The sequence below is a fragment of the Camellia sinensis genome, chromosome 7 (genome assembly GCF_055761805.1).
Source record: "Camellia sinensis isolate YWXY chromosome 7, ASM5576180v1, whole genome shotgun sequence".
NCBI classification, from domain to species: Eukaryota; Viridiplantae; Streptophyta; class Magnoliopsida; order Ericales; family Theaceae; genus Camellia; species Camellia sinensis.
Window position 1 is genome coordinate 1,110,143 of NC_138967.1, and position 22,838 is coordinate 1,132,980.

Genomic DNA, 22,838 nt, shown 5'->3' on the forward strand with positions numbered 1-22,838 from the left:
ATGTCCTATAATGTCTCATTGCAAAGAGTGGGAAGGAGGGGAGGAATCTAATGGCATTATAACAAATAAGAACATATGTATAATTTTTGTATGGACCTTTGATACCAATACAAAGCAACATCTTGCCTCAATTGACACTTATAATTTGCTGGTAGATGCTTTTGTATTATATATAATGCAAAGACAGCATTCCACAGGATACCTAAACATATGCATTGGGTTATTATTTATCTAATTAAATTTGGAGATTCTCAAAGGTGTCAATTATGCTTCATTAAATCTGTATTGCAATGCTACAATACAACCACAAAAATTAAAATAAAAAAATTACAGAAAAGTAAAAGAAATGTAGTGGTGGTAGCATTCAATCCAGGACGAATACAATGTCTAGTGCACTTTTTTCTGAAAAAGTTTATGTTTGTTAACGCTCTCTTTCTTTTGGCGGTAAATATTTTTTTACATAGAAAATGTTTTATTATGTTTGATTGTGTCATTGAAAACTAATGTACTATTAATTGTAGTGGTGGTGGGGTGGTCGCGATGGGGTAGTGATGGTGACGGTGGGGGTAATGATGGTGGAGGTGGAGGTGGAGGTGAAGGTGGAGGTGGTAGTGGTGTGGTAGTGGCACTGTATGATGTTAATTCGGAAAATGTTTTCTCCCTTTCAAAATGAAACAGTTCCACCTAAATAAATTTGTTTTTTTATATTTTATTTTATATGTAAGATATTTTGAGTTAACTTATTTGTATCAAATTAAATCCCTACAGTCTGATTAAGCCTTTCGAAACAAGATTTTAAACCCCATGATTTGTGGCCTCAAGAGGTTTTGCTAGCGAGGGGAATCGAACCTAAGAACTTCGATGGAGCAAACCTCCATATTCCAAGCCTTATCCACTTGGTCAAATCCTTGGGACTAATAAATTCATTTTTGGTTGACTACAAAAAAAAACTTTTGCTATTAACTTGTTTTTGTTAGACCAAACACCAAAAAATTAACAAAACATAATTATGATATTTTTTTTGGGGAGGTAGTTCATTTCGTTTGGCCCGCTAGAGTTGTAATATTTAATTTGTAAACCCTATCATGAGAAACGCGAATGGACTGTCGGTTACAAACAGAGGAGTAATAGAACAACTTTTTTTATTATACTCTCCGGCGCTCTTCAAGTAATCCACAACTTTTTTTTTTTTTTGAATGCTTTGACTCTTTGGCAATAACTTTACTCCTCTTTCTAAAGAAAATTGAGTTAAAGCCAAGGGGAACCATTAGAAGAAGCTTCACTCTGCCCCTTGTTTTTATTTACATTAGATTTAGATATTACATTTTTCCTTAAACTAGTTACTAGAAGACAACAATTGTGTCATGCAGTTTTGAGGCAACCCATGTTAGATGATGAAGACACAAGTCCACAATTCTAAGTACGTCATCACTTCCATGGGTATAGATTTTCATTTTTTATTTTTTTCATCTATCAAAGTAGAGTTTCACATTTTTATTTATTTTTTAATAAAAATAAATGGTATTTTGAATAGGCATTTTATTATAAAGTTGACTATTAAACAAAGAAGGGCATGTTAAAATGTAAGATGCATTTTGTGAGGAATTCCCATGCTGTTTCAAACTTAAGATATTAATAAGTAGGCCTAACAATTAATGGACATTAAAAACTCTCATTTATGGTGCAATCTTGTCTTGTACCTTGAGAGAATAGAGATAAATAGATAAGTGCAAACATAGAAAAAAAGAAAAAAAGAAAAAAAAGTGCACAATAACAGGGATAAGGGATTAGAATTGAACCTAGGACATCTTGAAATCAGAATTCTAATATCATCTAAGTTATCATTTTTTTTCAAAATCTTAACAGAAAAAAAAAAAAATGTTATTAGAAAATAAAACCAACAATGTTTATCAAGTTAGTTAACTAAGAAACAAAAAATGCTACTGTATAATTGTTCCCCTGCATGTACATGGAATGGCTATATGCACCCATTTTTAGCTTTGAATATTTGGTAGATGCATGGATAGAATGAGATACATGAGTAATGTTATACATAAACTGATATCTCACAAGAAAATCAAATAGAAGAAAAAAATTTAAAAACTCATTTATATGCATTACAATTTTCCAGATAAATTAAATAAAAGTTGATAATAAAAAAAAAGTTTGTTACTTTACATCTCATATTGTTAAGCAAACTTCACTTGCAGTAGTTATATTAGTAATTAATTTTCTAGCTAGCCTGCATGCATGCATTCCTTCCTTGGATTCGATGGATGTGATTGCACCTTACTTAGACAACCAATCTTTACTTTATTAAAACCATACTTTCAAACTTTAAAGTTGTGTTGAGATAGATCATCTTGTGTTTTTATTCACTATTTGGCTTCTCTTTTAGGGTGGGACCAAATGAAACATTTTCTAGCGTGAACTGATTAATTATGGAAATTAATTTAAGAAATGACCCTTACTTTTGGACCACTAGACAGCATAACTAGTAGAGCACTACTACTAGTAAAACCATATGGTCAATAAGAGAATGATATGAGAGGTTAAAAAGAATCAAATTCCTTCCATGCTCTCAACAGTGTGTGTGAATGACATGTTTTTTCTTCACAAATATAATTTGACAGTCTCGCTAGGTAGATCGAATAATTGCGGCTCGACTGGCTTGAATTTCAAAATGACCTTGTTTTGGCCATTTTCATCCCCTCTCTTTTCTCTCTAAAACAGAGAGGCCAGAGAAGAAAGAGGGAGAAAAAGAGAAGAAAGAGAGAAGAGGGAGGAGGAACAGAGAGAGAGGGAGCCGAAACTCCCTTTACCCACCGACGTCGCCATCACTGTCGCAAACTCACAAACCCCTCTACCCACCGGCGCCGCCATCGGCCCTCCTTTATGTGTATACATACATAGATCTGTGTGTAAACACAGATCTTCATCCACCCATTGGTGCCACCATCACCATCGCAAACCCCTTCACCCACTGGCACCGCTGCGACGCTCCAACGTGTGTGTATACATAGATCTGTGTATACACACATAGATCTGTGTATAGATCTCTCTCTCTCTCTTTCTCTTTGTGTGTGTTTCCCCTTTCTCCTTTTCTCATTCTCTCTTCTTCCTTATCTCCTTTTCTCATTCTCTCTTCTTCCTCCTCTACTTTTCTCCTTCTTCGGTCTATTTTAGAGAGAAAACTGAGGGGAAGGGAAAGAAAAAAAAATTTCAAAACGACGTCATTTAGGGCATTCGAGCCATTCGGGGCAAAGAATTTTCGAGCTACAAAGCATTTTTTTATAATTGGACCACCTTGCTGACCTTATAAAATTTCTAATGTCTCTCGTCTTTTCTCTCCTCTTCTTTCACCTCTTTTTTGGGGTCAATTTTTATTTTTAATTTTTAATTTTTTTTTTGCCATGGGAGTTTAAACACCACCTAAATTCACATAAACAATTAATGTAAAAGTATAAATCCAAAATTATTCCCTCTCAATTTCACAATAATTAAGGCCAAAGTTATTGTGAAGTGCTCTCTTTACATGTTTAAATTCGAGTTTTTCGTTCTAAATACCAGTTTCATTCATAATAATTAGTTTGTGATTTTGCTCATAAGCTCAAGTAGTAAGTTGCACCAAACACGTTGACATAAACTCTTATAAAAAAATTACATATCACAATGGCCCAAGTATTTTTGCCCAAAATATTTATTTATTTTTGTTTTGCCCAAAATAATCAAGCAAAGAAGGTTGTAATAACAAAGAGTCAACATTTTAGAGAAGCAATATCAACATCACAAAGTTAATGACAATACTATTGGAAATTACATATTAATGGACAAGTGACATAACTTAACATTTAATAATAGGAAAATGTAATATAAATTAATTAATCTTTTAATTTTTTTCTTACAAACTAATGTATCATGCAACAAGCAAATTTTGAAATTTTAAACAAAATTTACTTTAATAATGTGATGAATGTGATATTAGTGATGAGTTCAAAACATTTGTAAGATTTTGTTGATTTTTTTACTTTTGAAGGTTAAAATTGTAAATTCAAATATGCTAGTAAAAATTGAATAATCCTTATAAATTAAGTTCAAGCCAAACAAGACAATTGCGGTAAGGTTCTTTTATTTGAATGAAGAAATTTTAAACATTAATATTGTATTTGGTTGAAGGATTTGAGAAAGGATTTGGAAAGGGCAAGAAAAAATGTATGTGAAACTAGGTGAAATGTAGATATATTTTATTCACATTTCACTTATCTTTTTCATTTTCCTTTCCAAATTCCTCCTCAAATCTCTCAACCAAACACAATATAAGTGTTAGTTAACCAATTCATGAAGAAGTAGCTTTAGATATATTGTCAAACAATCCCGCTAGGTAGCTCGAATAAACTGGGGCTCGAGATGCCAAAACGACGTCGTTTCGGCACCTTTTTTTCTTTTCTTTTTCCTTCCTCCTTCTTCTTTTCCCCTCACGCCGAAATTGGTTTGAGGGAAAGAGAGAGAAACAGAGAGGTGAGAAAGGGGGCTGTAGATATAGCAAAAATGGGTGTAAATAATTTCTAGACTTGATCTTCATTACCTCATCAAGTAGGAAATCGATGGTAGCTTCATCTTCAACGGTGTCCTTCAAAGTGGTTCTCAAGAACTGAATGTCCAACTGAATTTGCTGGAATCCACTCCGGTTAAAGATCTGGAGATGGAAAAACTCTTGCAAACTTTTCCCAAAATTACTTCCCTTTTTATTTTTAATAATGCATCATAAATATAAACTTTTGTTTTCTTTCTTTATTCTTCTTCCTGAAACTACAACCAAACTAAAAAACAACACAGAATAGAGCATAAAAAAGAGATTGAATGGCCAAGATTTAAATGTACATCAATTAATAAGTCAATTAAGATCTGCTAATAAGAACAATATTATATCAACAAGAATCAAAGATTAAACCCTTAAATAAAGAACATTTATAAAAAACACACTCAAGTCAAAACACACACAGCTTTTTAGAAGAAATATTTTTTGTGTTTAACGAAAAATAAATGAAACAGTAAACAAAATAGATACTTTACTTACAAAACAATTGAAATAAATACGATCAAACAACCATACCAAGTCGAGTGTGTGACACTCTATCCTTAAGACAGATTCACCCGCCGCAGTGGTGCTTACGACCTTCTTGAGCACCTATCTTCTAGGATACAATGATCTTCTGTGACGACCCGGACTTACTAATTGTGATTTTAATTAATTAATTATGTGTTAATTCTAATTGAACTAAGTGCCTAGTAATTTAATTTGTGCATATCTATCCAAATTGGAAAATTACCTATTAAGGTTACAACTTTGAAACTGAAATCGACAATCTTATTGGGTGCACAAATTGAAATTGAGTACATGGATGAGCTTATGGGAATTTTTAGAGCCATTTGGGAAATTTAATTGAAAATTGATTCAGTTTACTGAAATTGTCTGTGACTGAATTGAGCCTTAATTGGACCTATTATGTGATTAAGTGTTATTGATTGTTATGAGATTTATTGACTTGTATTGTTTGAACAGATAGATTAGAATGAAAATTAAACCTGTCTGATTCGCTAATTTTAACAAGTTAGAAAATTAAGGGAAAATTACCATGTAGTCCTATGTAGGGGATCTATTTCCCTTCTAATCCCAATTTATTTTTAATAGTTTAATAGGTCCACAGTTTTTTTAGTTTTATACCCAGAGGTCCCGTTTTTTATTTTCGTATTTTTAAATGACTGTGTTACCCTTTGTTTTGAGATCTATATGTACGTGAGAAATCAAATTTTTGCTTCGTTGAAAAAAAGGAAATCAAATCTTCGTCTCCGCGATCTCGATTTCTCTTCGTTGTGGCGATCTCATTGTGCTGTGTGGTCGATCTCATTGTGCTGTGAGGTGGATCTGGTTGTGCGATTTGAATCTGTGTGTACAGGCGATATCTTCGTACGTTGTCTCTCTCTCTCTCTCTCTCTCTGGTGATAGATATATGTATGTGTATGTATGTATCTGTCGATACATAGATATACATATATATGTATATATATATATATATGTCTGTGTGTGTATGTGGTTTGTATTTTGTCAACATATATGTATGTATATATATATAAGCAAATTTGCGTGATATGTGGTTTGTGTTTGGCGAATTTTGTTTGTTTGATTTTGATTTTGTTGATTTTTGTTTGTCGTATAGTGTAATGTGTTTTGAAGTTGTATTTTGGATTTGTGAATTCTGGTGTTTTGATATTGATATGTCGTAAGTGTATAATTTTGCAGTTTTGGAATTGTAAATTGTGTACTGTTGTTATTGATATGTTGTAACTGCATAATTTTGCAGTTTGGAATCTGTGAACAATTGTTTGTTGGTTTCTGATTTTGTAGTATGGAGCGGTGTTTCATGTTAATGTGCAAATACAGTAATTGTTGTGCTGCTATTAAGATTAGTGACGGATGTAGTTATGATGAAGTTGTTGAGAAAATATGTGCGAAGTTCAAGGAGTTGAGTGTTGGTAACTTTTGTTTGTTTTTCTCTGTTCCTAGATATTCTAATTGTATTGTTGAATGTGATGATGATTTGGGGAATATGCTGTCAATGGTAGGTGGTAGTGGTTGTCATGTTGTTGATGTTATTGTGGGGGATAAGAGAGTTGTGGAGGTTGATGATGGTAATTCTTGTAGGATTGATTCTGTAACTTGTGAGAGTTCTTTTGTGAATGATTGTGATGATGTTGGTGGTTTGTTGCGTAGTTTTTATCCAGAACCAGAGAGAGTTTTGTTGTCTGCTAGTTGGAAGGGGATTATACATAGTGTTGGTCAAGAATTTGAAGGTGGAGTGTCGGGGTTCCGCATTGCATTGGCTAAGTATGCTGTTCAGTGTGGTTTTGCAGTGAATTATTTGAAGAATGATGCAACAAGAGTAACCGCTGAATGTATGATGAAGTCGTCTACGGGTTGTAAATGGTTTGTGCATGGAAGGGTGTTGATGGATTCTGGTGTTTTTTTTATAATGAAGTTGGATAATGTGCATACTTGTGGGGTTGTTGCTCGTAGATCTTGTAGCAAAATGGTTGGTTCTAGACTTGTGTCTGATATTGTGCAAAATGATATTAGTGATAATCCGTTGACTCGTCCTATTGAAGTTAAAAAAAAGTTGAAGAAGCAATATGGTATAGATGTTTCTTATCGGGTTGCATGGTTAGGAGTTGATAAGGCAAGAGGTGGGTTGTTTGGTGATTTTGCAACTTCTTTTGACCAGCTTCGATGGTACCTTGAGACGGCTATGAGAACGAATCCGGGAAGTGTGTTTGAATTAGATGTGGATGAAAGTAGTGGGTGTTTTCGGAGGTTGTTTGTGGCATTTCATGGATGTTTGTATGGCTTTCAATTTTGTCGTCCGTTGTTGTTTGTTGATGGTACATTTTTGAAGGGGCGTTACAAGGGGCATTTGCTTGCAGCAACATCAAAGGATGGTAATCAAGGTATGTATTTATTTGCAGTTAGTATTGGTTTAGTTTGTCAGTGTGTTATTGTATTGTGAGTCTGCTAATTTTTGCAGTTTCATGTGGGTTTGTTTGCAGGTTTGTTTCCTTTGGCTTTTGCGATTGTTGACGCTGAAAATCAAGATAATTGGATGTGGTTCTTAAGTCAGTTGTTGAAGGCTGTTGGTTCAGGCCGGAGATTGACTTTTGTGTCGGACCGTCAACATGGATTGCTAGACGCTCTTTCAGTGGTTTTCCCCAATGCACATCATGCTTATTGCTTGAATCATTTGAAGAGAAATTTGATTGACAAATTGGTGGGACTTCGTACTAACTATAAGCTGTGTTTGATGAAAATATTAGTTAAATGTGCTTATGCGCCAACGGTTGCTTCTTTCCAACATTATATGGAGAAATTGAGGCGTATTGCTGGGAATGGTAGAGTTGATAGTATGTTGGATGGTTTGCAAAATGATAAGTGGGCCAATGCATTTTTTAGAGGGAAACGATATGGTGAGATGTCATCTAATGCTGCCGAGTCTTATAATAATTGGATTGGTGGGGCCCGTGAGTTGCCTATTACTTGTATGGTTGATATGATTAGGGTTCAAATCATGACTCAATTGTCGGATAGAAGAGCTGAATCTAGAAGATGGACTACGAAATTGTGTCCAGTTATGGAAAAGAAGTTGGTGGACTCTTTGGAGCTAGCTAAGTCTTGGGATGTGATTGTTGCTAGTGATACTGTGCTTGAGGTTCATTCTTCTATTTCTTTTTATGTTGATATTGGTAGACAAACTTGTTCTTGCCATGAATGGCAATTGAATGGTTTTCCTTGTTGTCATGCTGTGCATGCTTTGCGTAGTAGTGGTAGAGATGTGTATGGTTTCATTGATCCTTTTTTTCATGTAGATTGTTTTAGAGAGTCATACAAGGAATCTGTTTATCCAGTGCCTTCAAGTGAGAGATTTGACTTTGATGGTGCCAGTAGTTCGGTTATCAAACCTCCTATAACGAAGAAGCAGCCCGGGCGGAACAAGAAGAAGAGGATACCTTCAAGGGGTGAGAATGTGAAGCAAATCAAGTGTGGGAGATGCTTGAAATATGGGAATCACAATAAGAAGACGTGCAAGGCTGCTATTTGAGGCCGCAATCTATTCTTTTGGATTTGTATTTGAATTTGAGGAATTATGATAATAAAAAATGTGATACTTGGTATTATGGAAGTAATGAATAAAGTTGGTTGAATTGTTTTTTGTTTGTTGATGTGTTTTTTACTTATTGAAGTTGTTTTCGAATAGTCTGGTTTTGTTTTTTATTTTTATGGAATGCAGAGAAGGTTGTTGAAAATTTCTTATTGAAACAGTATAATATGGAAAGGCAGTTCATATTTCATAGTGATAAAACTGTATAATTTTACAGTTTTAAGAATTATTTAGAAACAACCTGATGAAACCGCATAATTTTGCAGTTTTAAAAATTATTAGAAACAAGCTGATGAAACTGAAAAATTTTGCAGTTTGAAGAATTATTAGAATCAACCTTTACTGTATGAAAATATATGCAACCACAAACAGGTAGACAAACAATCAAAAGAAGAACCACAATAATAATAATAATAAGAAGAAGAGCAACAACAACATCAATCATTTTCACCATAACCATGATAACCAGAAAAAGATCATTCCCAAAAGTATATAAAGTACTTGTCACATGTTAAAAAAGAAAAATAAAAAAAAATAAAAAAAAGGTTCAAAGATATGTTCCCTTGAATATTTGTATTGTTAAGAAGTTTGTTCATTGTTTCTATGGTTTGGTATGTTTTGTCAACATTTGGTAGTGCTCGAGTTTCCAAGATCGGTTCTCATCATTGAGGAATTGATTGATGATTTGTGCTCGAAATTTGACCCACTCAGTTGGACGAAGTTTTTTCTGCACAGGTTGCCAGTTGAGATATTGGTTGATAACATTGCAGACGGCAATTGCACAATCATTCCTGCAATGTTTGAGATGAAGTTAATTAGTTAGGTGAAACTGCAAAAATTAGCATATTGGAAGATTAGTTTATGGATTTTGTATCTTACGAGTGTGGGGTTTGTTGTGGGCATTCCTCAATTGATGCAATTTCTGTCTCGCACTCTTGAGATGAAAACATGTTTCCCTGTTTGCTGAGTAATGCTTTATTCCATCTCAGTTGATGTTGTTGCTACAAAATAGTTAGTGGGTGTTTTTGTTAGTTATAGTGATGAGTTGAGATGTTTGTAAAGGGATGGAACTAAGTATGAAATTTTATTTTAACTTACAATTTGCTTTGCAATTTCAAAGTGCTTGTTATGGCAATCTTTTGCTGGTCTCAACGAGTCATAGTGTCTCCATATTCCATCAGCATTGTCAAAGACCACAATTGTCCAATGGTTGTCGTGGTTGATTGGGAAATGGATATATCTGTTTTTCATTGCTTCTGGAAAATGGCTGTCCATCAGTTTTTCTCTCAGTGCTTGATCTTGGTTTTGTAGTGGAGTCTGTAAGTCATATATATGTTTGAAATATGTCATAAAACTATGTAGTAATACATGTTGATAAAGTAGAAAATTTTGCAGTTGTAAGGTATGTTAAGTTTTGCTTACATTGATAAGTGTTGAGAAAACGTAAGATCTTCCTGCGTATGGATTGCTTGCAAAGACTAGATCGTTTTTCTCAAATTCTTCAATGGTTGGTTGGAGTGCCAATTGCTTTTCTGAGAAGGCATCAATGACCTGAAACATGTTATATATGAGAATGTGTTAGGTTTGTGGAATAGGTTATTGAATATGTACAGAAACTGTAAAATTGTGCAGTTGGAGACCTACATTCCCATATAAGGGTTCCCTGTTGGTCAATCTGCATATATCTGAAAAGTATACGCAGTTTTCATCTTCGCTGCCAGACCAGACACAAGCAGTTGATTGTGTATTGTTGATGAGTTGAATTTGGTCTTGGTCTTTTTTGGATAGGCTATGCCAAACCTTGTTTGTTTTGCGGCATGAAATGGTGAGTGGCTTGTTTGGGATTGATTCTTCCTGGAAATCATCATCACTTTCCAATACTTGAAGATTTGTCTTCTTTTGATTGGCATGCTCTTTTGGGTTTGTTTCAGCAGCAACTGGTTTCTCTTGGCCAATATGTTCTTGCATCTTTTCTTTCTGCTGTTGTTTTGCTTCATGAGCACCCTGTTTTTTGTTGTCATTCTTCTTCTGTTTTTCTTCATTGGTACCCTGTGTTGGTTTGGGTACATCAGCAGCAGTTTGTGTCTTGTTTGTTGTATCTTCTTTGGGTTTGGTCATTGGTTGGTATTCAAAATCTGGGTCATGTGCTTGTTTTCTTGATTTTTGTTTGATTCTCTTGACCATGGATCTTTGTTGGGGACTGCCAGTTTTTTTGGTGGACATTTCCTTCAATTGATCTTCTTTTTTATGCAATTCAGCCATGAATTTTTGTTCCATTTCTTGCATTTGTGCTCTCAGGGCTGATATGAGCTTGTCCTTGTCGTCCTCTTTGGTTGGTGTTTGTGGTTGGTCATGACCTATAAAAATGTTAGATTGTGTTTTGGTTAGTTTAATGAAATTTTGCAGTATGATTTAGTATTAGACAATAGTTTACCTTGTGCATGAAGTATGTCAGATTTCTCTTGCAGTTCTTCTTGTTGGTTTGTCAGTTCTTGTTCATTGACTTCTTCGTGTTGGTTTGTTTGTTGTTCTTCTTGTTCTTGTTGTTGGTCTTCTTCTTGATCAAGGTGTTCTTCTTCTTCTTCTTCTTCTTCTTCTTCTTCTTCTTCTTCTTCTTCAGTTTCTGCTTCTTCTTCTTCTTCAGTTTCTTCTTCATCAGTTTTTTCTTCATCAGTCACTTGATTTTTTTCATCATCACTCTTTTCTTCTTGTTCATCACTTTGTGGTTCTTGTTGTGGTTTTTGCTTTCTTTTCTTTTTTTTTTGTTGTGCTTCTTTTTCTGATTGTGATTCTGATTCTGAATGATGTTCTTCTTCGAGAAAATCATCCTCATCACTGTCTAGAAGTGTTCTTTTTTTTGTTGCTTTTGTTTTCTTTTTTTGCTTATTGTCCTTTTTGTGGTCTTGTTTCTTTGCTGAAGAGTCTGTTGATGTGCTTTGATTGATATGCAATAACTGTATTTCTTGTTCAGTTGGGGTTAAAGCACTTTGGTTAACCTGCATTGGAACAATGTGGTATATATCAGTAATACTGTAAATTTGGTCAGTTTCATAAGATGAGTTGTACTGTGAGTAATGTGGGTTAAGTGTCGAAATATGTTTTTTGAAACTGAAAAATGTTACAGTTTCATAACATGAGTGATGTTAAAGAAGTGTGTGCTTTGAAACTGAAAATTTTCACAGTTTCATAATGTGATTTGTACTACAATGAATATGAAAGGAGTGTTGAATAGATTTGTGCTAGGATAGTATAGAAGAGTTTGAATACCTTTTCAAAGTGAGCGAGGCTGATGTGTTTCCACTTGGAGTACATTTTGCCAAGGTTCCATTTCATAAACCTTGGGAAGCCTTCTTTGTTGGATGGTCGGAGGAGTTTACTGTGCTCACAGTACCAGTACTGTAAAAAAAAAAAAAAAAAGTTGAAATATGTTAGATAGTTAGAAATAGGTGAATGTCTGATATTTTTATGGGAAGTAGTTGAGTAATGTGTTTACCAAGAGTAACATGACGCATCCAGTGACATGCCTTGGGTTGTTGTTTGCATTTGCTATTGAATTCATCAGTGTGTCTTTTATTGCCTCAACCCAATTGTACTTCTTGATGTTGTTGAGGTTGTCAACATAGTTGAGGAAACTCCAACTGAGTGTATGGCCTGTTGTGGGCATGAGAAGTTTCAAGCACAAGTAAAGGGTGATTACCCTTGCAAGATCTTGACAATCATTGGTTGATTTTCCTTTTTTTGTTTGTTGAAACATTTTGGTCAAAGACTTGCCATCCAATCTCTTGATTGATTTGCATCTTCGTTTGTAAAATGGAAGCTCAAAATCCTTTGGTCTTGCATAGGATTTGGTGGTGATGCTGTCTTCTCCACAGTCGATACCAAAAATGAGCTTGACATCACTGGTTCTGAGTTTCATTTCCTTTTTGCCAAGTACAAATGATTTTTTTCTTTTGTTGTAGAGTGTTGTCATTTCTGCTACAATGGAATTGTAGCATCTGCACCAAGAGGCCTTCAGTTGTGTTGAGGAGAGAGCATTTATAAGGGGCCAAAAAGGGGTTTTTTGCAGCTCTGTCTGTTGGGCTTTTGTGAATTTGACCCCCTTCAACAGTTTGATTACCGTTCCGATGTTGGAACGATAATTAAATTGTTGGACTCTCTTTGCAGGGACTGCTGGTTTTTTTTCTTTTGATGCCTTGGTTGTTGTTTTGGGAGTTGATTGGCTTTCTTGGAGCTTTCTTTTTTTGGTTGGAGGAGCTTCTTGGTTTTTTGTTGGCTTTCTTTTGTTTGTTTTTGTTGTGGTTGGAGGTGTGGTTGGTGTTTGTTGGGTGGGTGGGGTCTGTGGTGTAGTTCTTGGGCTTTTTCTTGTAGGTGGTGTGGTTGTTTTGTGGGTTTTTTGGTGGGGTCTGTTGGATTTGGTTGTTTTTGGGTGTGGTGGTGGCATTTGAGTGGATACAGGAGAGGGACTTTCAAAAGGGGAGATGGTTAAATCCCTGATTGGATTTGTGGGCATACGGGTTTGTTTCTTCCAATATCTTCCAACAGCTATTTCTGAAAAAATGAAAGTGACAACAGGGTATGAGTAATATAGTGACAAAACTGTATAATTTTGAAGTTTTATATGCAGTTTAATATGAAGTTATATGTATTTTGTTCGTAAGAGTTACGAAACTGTATAATTTGACAGTTTGATTTGCACTTTATAATAAGTTAGCTATTTGTTTTGAGTAGTGGTTAAACTGTGTAATTTTGCAGTTTCATTTGCATTTTGAATAAATTTAGATATGTTGCTTGTATAGTGATGAAATGAAACACTATGATGTTGCAGTTTTTATAAGGAAACAGTATGAACAATAGGAACAGCCCATTGTATTTTGTAAAAAGCAACAATAACAACAAGAAGATTAAAAATTCAAAAATAAGAATAAGAGAAGCCAATATTGAACAACAAGAATAAGAATAAGGTGTTGAATGTGTAAAAACAGGGATTTATGTGCAAAAACAGTGTTTAGAATGTTGAAAAACAGGGGACTATATATATATTAAAAGAGGGTTTATACATTTGGAAGTATGTAAAATGTGTATATAAGAAATATTAAAGAATGATGTACAAATGTGAAAAATAATGAATAGGTGAAGAGAGATGTTACTTTTTTTCCCCATTTTTGTGAATCGGAAGTCAGGAACTATGAAATCTCTTCAGAGTGGTGATGGTTCTTCGTGTTGTTGAGAGTCGCCGATTGGAGAATATGAACGGCTTGGTGTTGTGTTGAAGTTGAACAGTTTGGTTTTGTGGTTAGGGTAGGGTTTCAGAGAGAATGGAGTCGAACGGAGGAGAGATGGAGGATTGAGAATGCGATTTCGAGCGGCGGAGATGTAACAGCGTACTGATCAGACTGAGATGATTGTGGGTGATGAAGATGAACGGTTACGTTTTCTGGTTAGAGTTAGGGTTTCAGAGGGGATGGAGTTGAACGGAAGAGAGATGGAGGACTGAGGAGTCGATTTCGAGCGGCGGAGACGTGACAGTGTAGTGATCGGACTGAGATGATGGGGACGTGGGAGATGGTTGCGCGCGTGTAAATTGGATGATATATTGTGGGTATTTTCGTCTTATTGTTAATTTGAGGACTTAATGGAGTATTAAATTTGTTTTGGGTCTAAATGGGGTATGATATGTTGGGCTTGGACCTTTGGGTCAGTCTCCCTAGAATTAAATAATTTGATAGGAATTAGAGCCTTATTCGCTCACACTAATATAATTAAATTAAATTTAGTATAATTGAGATCTTATTGTGATGAGGATTAATTTAATTTGCGTAGATTTGATTTTTATTTAACTTAATTAGAATGATTTAATGGTTTAAAATTAATTAATAATAATAATAATGTAGAATACTACTCATTTTTTTTAATCAACAAACATAGTAAGAGAGAGAGTACTTGGTTACTTATATTGAGTCTCATCTAACACACCAAACAAGATCCACGAAGAGAGAGAGAGAGAGGGGGGAAAGAAATAGTCATCTTGAGAGTTTGAGCTCAAAGAAGAATTGAAGGAAGAAGAAAGAAAGGGCTTGATTCATATTGCATTAAATCATCAAACTAAGGTAATTTCCACCTCCTAATTCATGAAATTGAAATGATACATTATTATTTCATAGAATCTAAGTTCAAATAGGAAGAACATAAGCTTACTTGAGTTGAATTTATAATTAATTAGAAGTTTTGCTCATGTAATTAAGAGCTTAGGACATGCATGTTAGAAAATGGTAGAATTGTTCCAATTAACTCCTAATCTTTATATGCACGGCATATTCTTAAGAGAACTTGGGTTCTAAATTTGTTTTTAACCATGATTCATGGAGTTTAAGGAGAGATTAAGCATGAATTAGAGCTTGGGTTTAAGAAAATGGATGTTTCATGAAATTGAGTTTCAAAAATAAAAGAATGAGTTTAATTTGATATCTAAAGCCTCATAAGAATTCAACTAAAAATCTGATTTAGGTTTGCAAAATTAGATGTAGTTAAATTAAGACTTAATTAAGTTCAATTGAAATTGAGTTAGGCTTAAGATTATGGAAATAAATGTGAAGATTAATTGTTTGGGCCTTGATTTGCTTGAAAATGGAGTTGAAATTGCAAAATGTACATATTTATAAGTTTCTGATTCAGTAATTTAAACATGACTGAATAATTGTAATTTAATGTGTATGAGCCTAATTTAAGTTTAATTGTGTAATTAGTGAACTTAATAAGGGTTGTCATATGATTGGATTATTTTTATTTAATTAGTTTGGTTAATACATAGCTAAACATATTTTAATTGGAGGTTAATAATCTAATTTATTCCTAATACTAGTCATCCATATTTACAATGAATGGAAGAAAAATAAATAGGAATAACCGAATGAAAAATTAGAATCAAATGAGAGAAAACGAATAGAGATCGAACGATCGAATTGAATAGAATTGTAAGAGTGTGATTGTAATTGTGTTGTGCTTGACTTTATTTGTTTAGGTCGGACGCCGAACCATTAGTAGCTGTACCGAGGAGCCCACTGTGAGTAACACTGTTATAAAGATATGTTCAATCGTTTTTATTTTCTGATTGATAAATTATATTGTTTTCTGAAATGATACTTTTCTATCGATTGAATGATGATCCTAATTTCTGAACTGTATTCGTGGCATCCATGGCATATTGTTATTGTTATTGATACAGAGATCTCTCTCAGTTCTAAATCTTGGAGCTATTGTTATTGTATAATGGCCATCAATTGATTGTTCGGTCTTTAAGACTTATTGTATTGTATTGTTGCTATTGGATGTACCACGTATGACCTATATGAATATGAACATGTTTGAAGGTGATTGATTGAATCGAATGATTGAACGATTGATTGACAAAGATATTGATTGAAATCGATTGTTTCAAAGACCGTAAGGACATCATTCTTAACCTTTTTACACATATGTTATTCACTAGGCTCTAGCTCACTGTTTATTATATATATGTAGGAAATTGAGTATCGGATCAAAGCTAGTGGCGTTGACTTGAACCCTTGTTTTGTCAAGCCAGTTACTGTGCCTCAACGCGAGATTCCGAACCAACATGTGTCAAGGCTTTTTGGGTGGTTCAAATTCACCCCTTTGATATTGGTCAAGTGAAATGAATGTTTTATGACTTTTGTTAATACTGTTTTCGATAATGGGAATTAATTTCCTACATTGTGTTTTGTCTTGTATATATGTATTTTATGGACATAAGTGTTTCTGTATATAACTATGTATATGAAAATTTATTTCCATTCAGGTCCTCACAGCTCATTGAACGATATATGTTATTATTGATTGTCTTCCGCCAGTCCCTTTATATTGTATTATTATAAAACTGGCCTTTGGTAATCACGGATTACTGGCCGGTTACGACGCTAAACCAGTAGAGGCGGATTTAGATCGTGACATCTTCTTAGAGTGAAGTAGCACTACAATCACTCTGAACAACGAACCAAACCTATGTTTTGAACTCTCTTTGATTTACTAAGACTAAATGTATGCAAGAAAAAATGCAGCATGGAGGAAAGGAAACCCATATTTTTCTACTTGTAAATTCTAGAGAGTAACTATCTTTAAATAGTCATAGAAAAGAACTGTTGGAACAGGCATGGTATCTGTTCAATTTAAATTCAAAAAGACACATCTGTTTGAAGGAAAACAGTTACGGAGGGAAACCAACTCCTTGAAAATTATTTAATTAAAAATTAAATAAATTTCCAATAATATATATATATATATATATATATATAATATTATGTTATTCCTGCACCCGCAACCATTCTTTCCTACGCGGGACAAAAGAAATTACCAAAATTGAACCTTTGGTGGCAATTTCCAATTCACACAAAAATGGTTTTCACCAAACCAATGTATAATCTTAATCTCCACATAGACATGAACAGCTTTGCTTCTTGGATTGTTGGTAAATTTGGCTCCAATGTTCACCCAAAAATATTGGTGAAAACCCATTTTTTCCAACAATCCCCCACATGAATGAAATTGACAGACAAGCGATGCAACAACATGATGACATTAAAGAGAGTACAAAATTTGGAAACATTTTGCATATGAGAGGTAGCTTTTGGCTTTGAACCTTCCCTTGTGAAACATTATCAGATTTACTAGCTAATCAGTGAATGCGATGTCTTGAATTGTTCAGTCGTTTGTGTAAACTAAGACGATAGGAGTCATACAAAATATCCCCAGACATAGTTCGGTTCTCATGATTGTGTTCATTTTGGCCCTGAACAACTTGGTTTTTCATGAGTGCTCTAGAAAATTCCAGCCTTACAATTTTCATAGAGCCGGCCTAGTTCACACTCACATAGGTGATTTTTATAAAGAGTATCCTGCCATACTCCACTAGAATTTTCTCTAGATATAAAAATCATTAAAAGCTTAACTTACCCTAAACTTTTTGCAAGTATCACTATTACATCATAGAAATGAGTAGGAGATTAACTCCCTAATGATCTTAATGAGTCATACACAACTCGGTTGTCCTTTTGAACCTATTGGGATCTCTAGTCAACTAGGTTGGGTTGCCGTTATGATAACTCTTATTTAATAGGCTTAAGTCCCATTCCTCTCGATGTGTTTTCAACTTGCTCTCGTGCTAATTCTCAACTTGCTCTCGTGCTAATTCTTTGGTTAAAGGATATGATAGATTGTCTTTAGACTTTATATACTCAATAGATATAATTCTATTTGAGAGCAGTTGTTTAACGGTGTTATGTCTACGACGTATGTGTTGTGACTTACCATTATACATGTTACTCTATACTCTTCCTATTGCTGATTAACTATCACAATGTATGCATATAGCATGCACAGGTTTCGGCCACATTGGAATATTTTCTAGAAATTGGTGAAGCCATTCTGCTTTTTCTTCTATTTTGTTTAAAACAATAAATTCTGATTCCATGGTGGACCTAGCAATACAAGTCTGTTTGGAAGATTTTCAAGATACGGCTGCACCTCCGAGTGTGAAGACGTATCCACTGGTGGATTTTGAGTCTCTAGTGTCTAATATCCAATTAGCATCACAATATCTTTCAAGTACTGCTAGATATCTAGTATAGTATAGCCCAATTTTCTGAGTAAACCTGAGGTATCTCAGTACTCTAATAATAGCTCTCCAACGTTTTACTCCTGGATTACTTGTATACTTGTTTAATTTACTTACAGCATACGATATATCAGGTCGTGTGCAATTCATTAAGTACATTAAGCTTCCAATTATCCAGGCATACTCTAATTGAGAAATACTTTCGTTTCCATTCTTTGATAAGTAAAGATTTACATCAATAGGTGTTCTAGCATGATGATTATCATTGTTACTAAATTTCTCAAGTATTTTCTCTATGTAATGTGATTGCGACAAACCATATCCTTCAGATGTTTTGGTAATTTTCATACCAAGTATAACATCTGCAATGCCCATATCTTTCATATCAAAATGTTTATTCAATATTTTCTTAGTAGTTTTAATCATGTCTTTATTACTACCAATGATGAGCATATCATCAACATAAAAGCATACTATGACATACTATTTATCTGTGTTTTTAATGTAAACACATTTGTCACATTCATTTATTTTAAACCCATTTAACATCATTGCATTGTCAAATTTCTCATGCCACTGCTTTGGTGCTTGCTTTAATCTATATAAAGACTTGACAAGTTTGCATACTTTCTTCTCTTTCCCTAGAACAATAAATCCCTCTGGTTGTTCCATATAAATTTTCTCATTTAATTCACCATTTAGGAAAGTCGTTTTCATATCCATTTGATGTATCTCTAGATTATACAATTCTGTAACTGGTGAATATGTATCTCTAGATTAAGCATTCGAATGAATGTTATTCTTGTAACCGGTGAATATATATCGAAATAATCAAGGCATTTTTTTTGTTTGTATCATTTGACCACAAGTTTTGCCTTGTATTTATCAATCGATCCATTTGCTTTCATTTTCCTTTTGAATATCCATTTATATCCAAGAGGTTTACAGCCAGGTGGAAGATCCACCAATTCCCAAGTATGATTTTGTAAGATGGATTCAACTTCACTATCTATAGCTTCTTTCCATAAAAGAGCTTAAGGACTGGACATAGCCTCTTTAAAAGTTTTAGGCTCATTTTCTAACAAATAAGTCAAAAAATCCAGACCAAATGATTTCGAGGTCCTAGCTCGCTTACTACGTCTAGGTTCATCTTCTTCAATTTGATTTGGTTCTTGCTCAAACTTTTTTCCTTGTTCTTGATTATTACTGTTAATAGAATCATAAGATCTTTTGACAAAACTAGTCTCTTGTCCAATTTTGCTAGGAAAAATATGTTCAAAAAATGTTGCATTCCTAGATTCAATAATAGTATTTACATACATTTCTGAATGTTCTGATTTGTAAATTAAGAACCGATATGCACTACTATTATTCGCATATTCGATAAATATGCAATCAACAGATTTTGAGCTAATCTTAGTCTTTTGGGGATCAGGAATAGCCACTTTAGCTAAACACCCCAACATTTTTAAGTATTTGAAGGATAGTACTCGATCATGCCATAATTCATAAGGTGTTTTATTAACTTTCTTTCGAGGAATTTTATTAAGAATGTAATTAGCAGAAAGTATTGCTTCACCCCATAAGTTTTGAGGTAACCTAGAACTTAACAACATAGCATTCATAATTTCTTTTAGAGTCCTGTTTTTTCGTTCAGCAACTCAATTCTGTTGTGGTGAATAAGGTGCAGTGGTTTGGTGAATAATCCCATGTTGTTTACAAAATTCACCAAAAGATGATTCATATTCACCTTCTTTATCACTTCTTAAAATTTTAATTTTCCTACCAAGTTGATTTTTAACTTCATTCTTATATTGAATGAATGTCTCCAAAGCTTCATCTTTGGTTCTTATTAAATAAACATAACTGTATCTAGTACAGTCATTTATAAAAGTGATAAAGTATTTTTTTTCACTTCTAGTTTGAATTGATTAAAATCACAAATGTCACTATGAACTAGTCCAAGTGGTTCTACTTCTTTCAATGGAGTGGAATGGAGTTCTTGTTAACTTAGCTTCCACACAAATTTCACATTTATGACTTGGATTTAATTCAAACTTCGATAAACATTCCATGTTAATTAGTCTACGAATAGATCCATAATTAACATGTCCTAATCTACCATGCCATAAATACGAAGACTCAAGCAAGTAAAAAGAATATGTAGTCTTATTATTAATTGTAGGCACAACAGTCATTACATTCATATTAAACAACCCGTCAGTCATGTAACCTTTTCCCACATACATCCCATTTTTGGTTGGTACAAATTTGTCACTCTCAAAAACCAACATAAAGCCATTTTTGCTCAACAGTGATCCGGAAACAAGATTCTTGCAGATGTCTGGTACATATAGCACCTTGGTGAGCGTGAGTTGTTTTCCTAATGTCATTTTCAAAATAACTTTCCCTTGGCCTTCAACTGTAGAAGTCGAGGAATTGTCCATGAACAGTTGTTCTCCATTGTCTTGTTTAGTATAGGAAGTAAACATTTTCTTGTCGGCACAAATGTAACAAGTGGCTCTAGTGTCCACTCACCATTCTTTGGGATTGCCAACTAAGTTCACTTCAGAAACAACTGTAGTAAGGTTAAGATCATCAACACCATTGGAAAGATTATCAACTTCGGTTACATTTGCTTGAATGGGTTTCTTGCTTAAGTTTCCTTTACCTTTGCCTTTATTCTTATTACGACGGTCCTTGGCTCGATGTCCTTCCTTGTCACAAATATAGCACTTGCCAATAAACTTGTATTTCTTATTGTCCCCCTTTTTAGGACCTTGCGAAGTACTACCTCCTTGATACTTGCGTTTCTTCTCCTTATGCGCCTGTTTCACCACATTTGCCTTGGACTCCATAGGATATTTTCCTGCCTTTTTCTCAGAGATTCGATTGTCCTCTTTAATTCTCAGCCACACCATAATTTCTTCCAAAGTCATCTCCTTGCGCTTATGCTTTAAATAATTTTTGAAGTCCTTCTATCCCAGTGGTAATTTTTTCATTAAGGTAGCAACTTGAAAGGACTCGTTGAGAGACATGTCCGCTGCATGAATGTCATGCAGAATCAACTGTAAATCTTGTGTTTGACTGATAACAGTCTTCGAGTCTGTTATCACAAAATCCAAAAATTTACCGACGATGAATTTCTTCATGCCAGCATCTTCGGTCTTATATTTCTTCTCCAAAGAATCCCAGAGTTCTTTGGTTGTCTTAATGGGGCTATAGACATTATATAAAGTATTATCCAACCCATTCAAGATATGATTGCGACATACAAAATCGACATGTTTCCAAGCATCGGCTGCAGCAACAACTTACTAATCAGTCTCATCTTCCTTCAGTGTAGGAGCATCCTCATGGAGAAATCTAGCCCGGTTCAAAGTAGTGAGATAAAGCAACATCTTCTGTTGCCATCTCTTGAAATCAGTTCCAATGAACTCTTCTGACTTTTCCCCGTGATTTACTGGCACTGTTGGAAGGATAGGAGCACTCACAAAAACAACAAAATTTTGGGCAGTAACAATACCTATACTAGAAGCCTAATAATACCTATACCGGCATTGTTGGGCAGTAACTAGTTTTGTTAAACAGCACAGTGGTTTTTGGCACACAATGTTTCATAAAGAAACAAACCAAAACCAGCAATAACAAACAATTCTAGTAGCCTAACAAAACCAAATGGGCACTAAAACCAACCAATAAAATAATGTTATCAAGATACAATTTCTAGAACCTGTAAACAACCAGTTCGGAAGAATAATGAAATAAAGAAATAAATATTGTAATCACAGAAAATTAAAGGGAATCTGTCTTAAGATTGTAAGAAATATTTTCTGTGCTTAACGAAAAATAAATGAAACAGTAAACAAAATTAATGCTTTACTTACAAAACAATCGAAATAAATACGACCAAACAATCAGATCAAGTCGAGTGTGTGATACTCTTTCCTTAAGACAGATTTGCTCGCCGCAGTGGTGCTTATGACCTTCTTGAGCATCTATCTTACAAGATACAATGATCTTCTCATAGTGAAGCAGCATTACAATCACTCTGAACAACGAACCAAACCTGTGTTTTGAACTCTCTCTGATTTACTAAGACTAAATGTATGCAAGAAAAAATGCAGAATGGAGGAAAGGAAACCCAAATTTTTCTATGTGTAAATTCTGGAGTGTAACTATCTTTAAATAGTCATAGAAGAGAACCGTTGGAACAAGAATGGTATCTGTTCAATTTGAATTCAAAAAGACACATCTATTTGTAGGAAAAATAGCCACGGAGGGAAAACAACTTCCTGAAAATTATTTAATTAAAAATTAAATAAATTTCCAATAATATATATATATATATATATATATTATGTTATTCCCGTACCCACGACCATTCTTTCCTACGTGGGACAAGAGAAATTACCAAATTGAACCTTTGGCGGCAATTTTCAATTCACACGAAAATGGTTTTCACCAAACCAGTATATAATCTTAATCTCCACATAGACACGAAC

At 34.2% G+C, this 22,838-nt stretch overlaps 2 protein-coding genes and 1 long non-coding RNA gene across 3 annotated transcripts; 1 reads left to right on the forward strand and 2 right to left on the reverse strand.

The window, feature by feature from the left end:
• Positions 1-6,311: 6,311 nt before the first annotated feature.
• On the forward strand, positions 6,312-8,763 carry LOC145794932 (uncharacterized). The gene is made up of 2 exons (XM_082877280.1): positions 6,312-7,503; positions 7,603-8,763. Exons 1-2 carry the CDS (start codon positions 6,408-6,410, stop codon positions 8,646-8,648), a joined length of 2,142 nt encoding a protein of 713 aa, XP_082733406.1. The 5' UTR covers positions 6,312-6,407; the 3' UTR covers positions 8,649-8,763.
• A 320-nt stretch (positions 8,764-9,083) lies between these two features.
• LOC114312441 (uncharacterized) lies at positions 9,084-10,062 on the reverse strand. The gene is made up of 3 exons (XR_014334889.1): positions 9,807-10,062; positions 9,588-9,709; positions 9,084-9,499 (listed from the first exon to the last, which is right to left on the reverse strand). It is a non-coding gene; the product is annotated as an uncharacterized LOC114312441 (long non-coding RNA).
• Positions 10,063-10,115: 53 nt separating this feature from the next.
• On the reverse strand, positions 10,116-14,382 carry LOC114271102 (uncharacterized). The gene is made up of 5 exons (XM_082877258.1): positions 12,202-14,382; positions 11,976-12,104; positions 11,143-11,704; positions 10,353-11,065; positions 10,116-10,259 (listed from the first exon to the last, which is right to left on the reverse strand). Exons 1-5 carry the CDS (start codon positions 13,216-13,218, stop codon positions 10,116-10,118), a joined length of 2,565 nt encoding a protein of 854 aa, XP_082733384.1. The 5' UTR covers positions 13,219-14,382.
• Between the last annotated feature and the right edge of the window lie 8,456 nt (positions 14,383-22,838).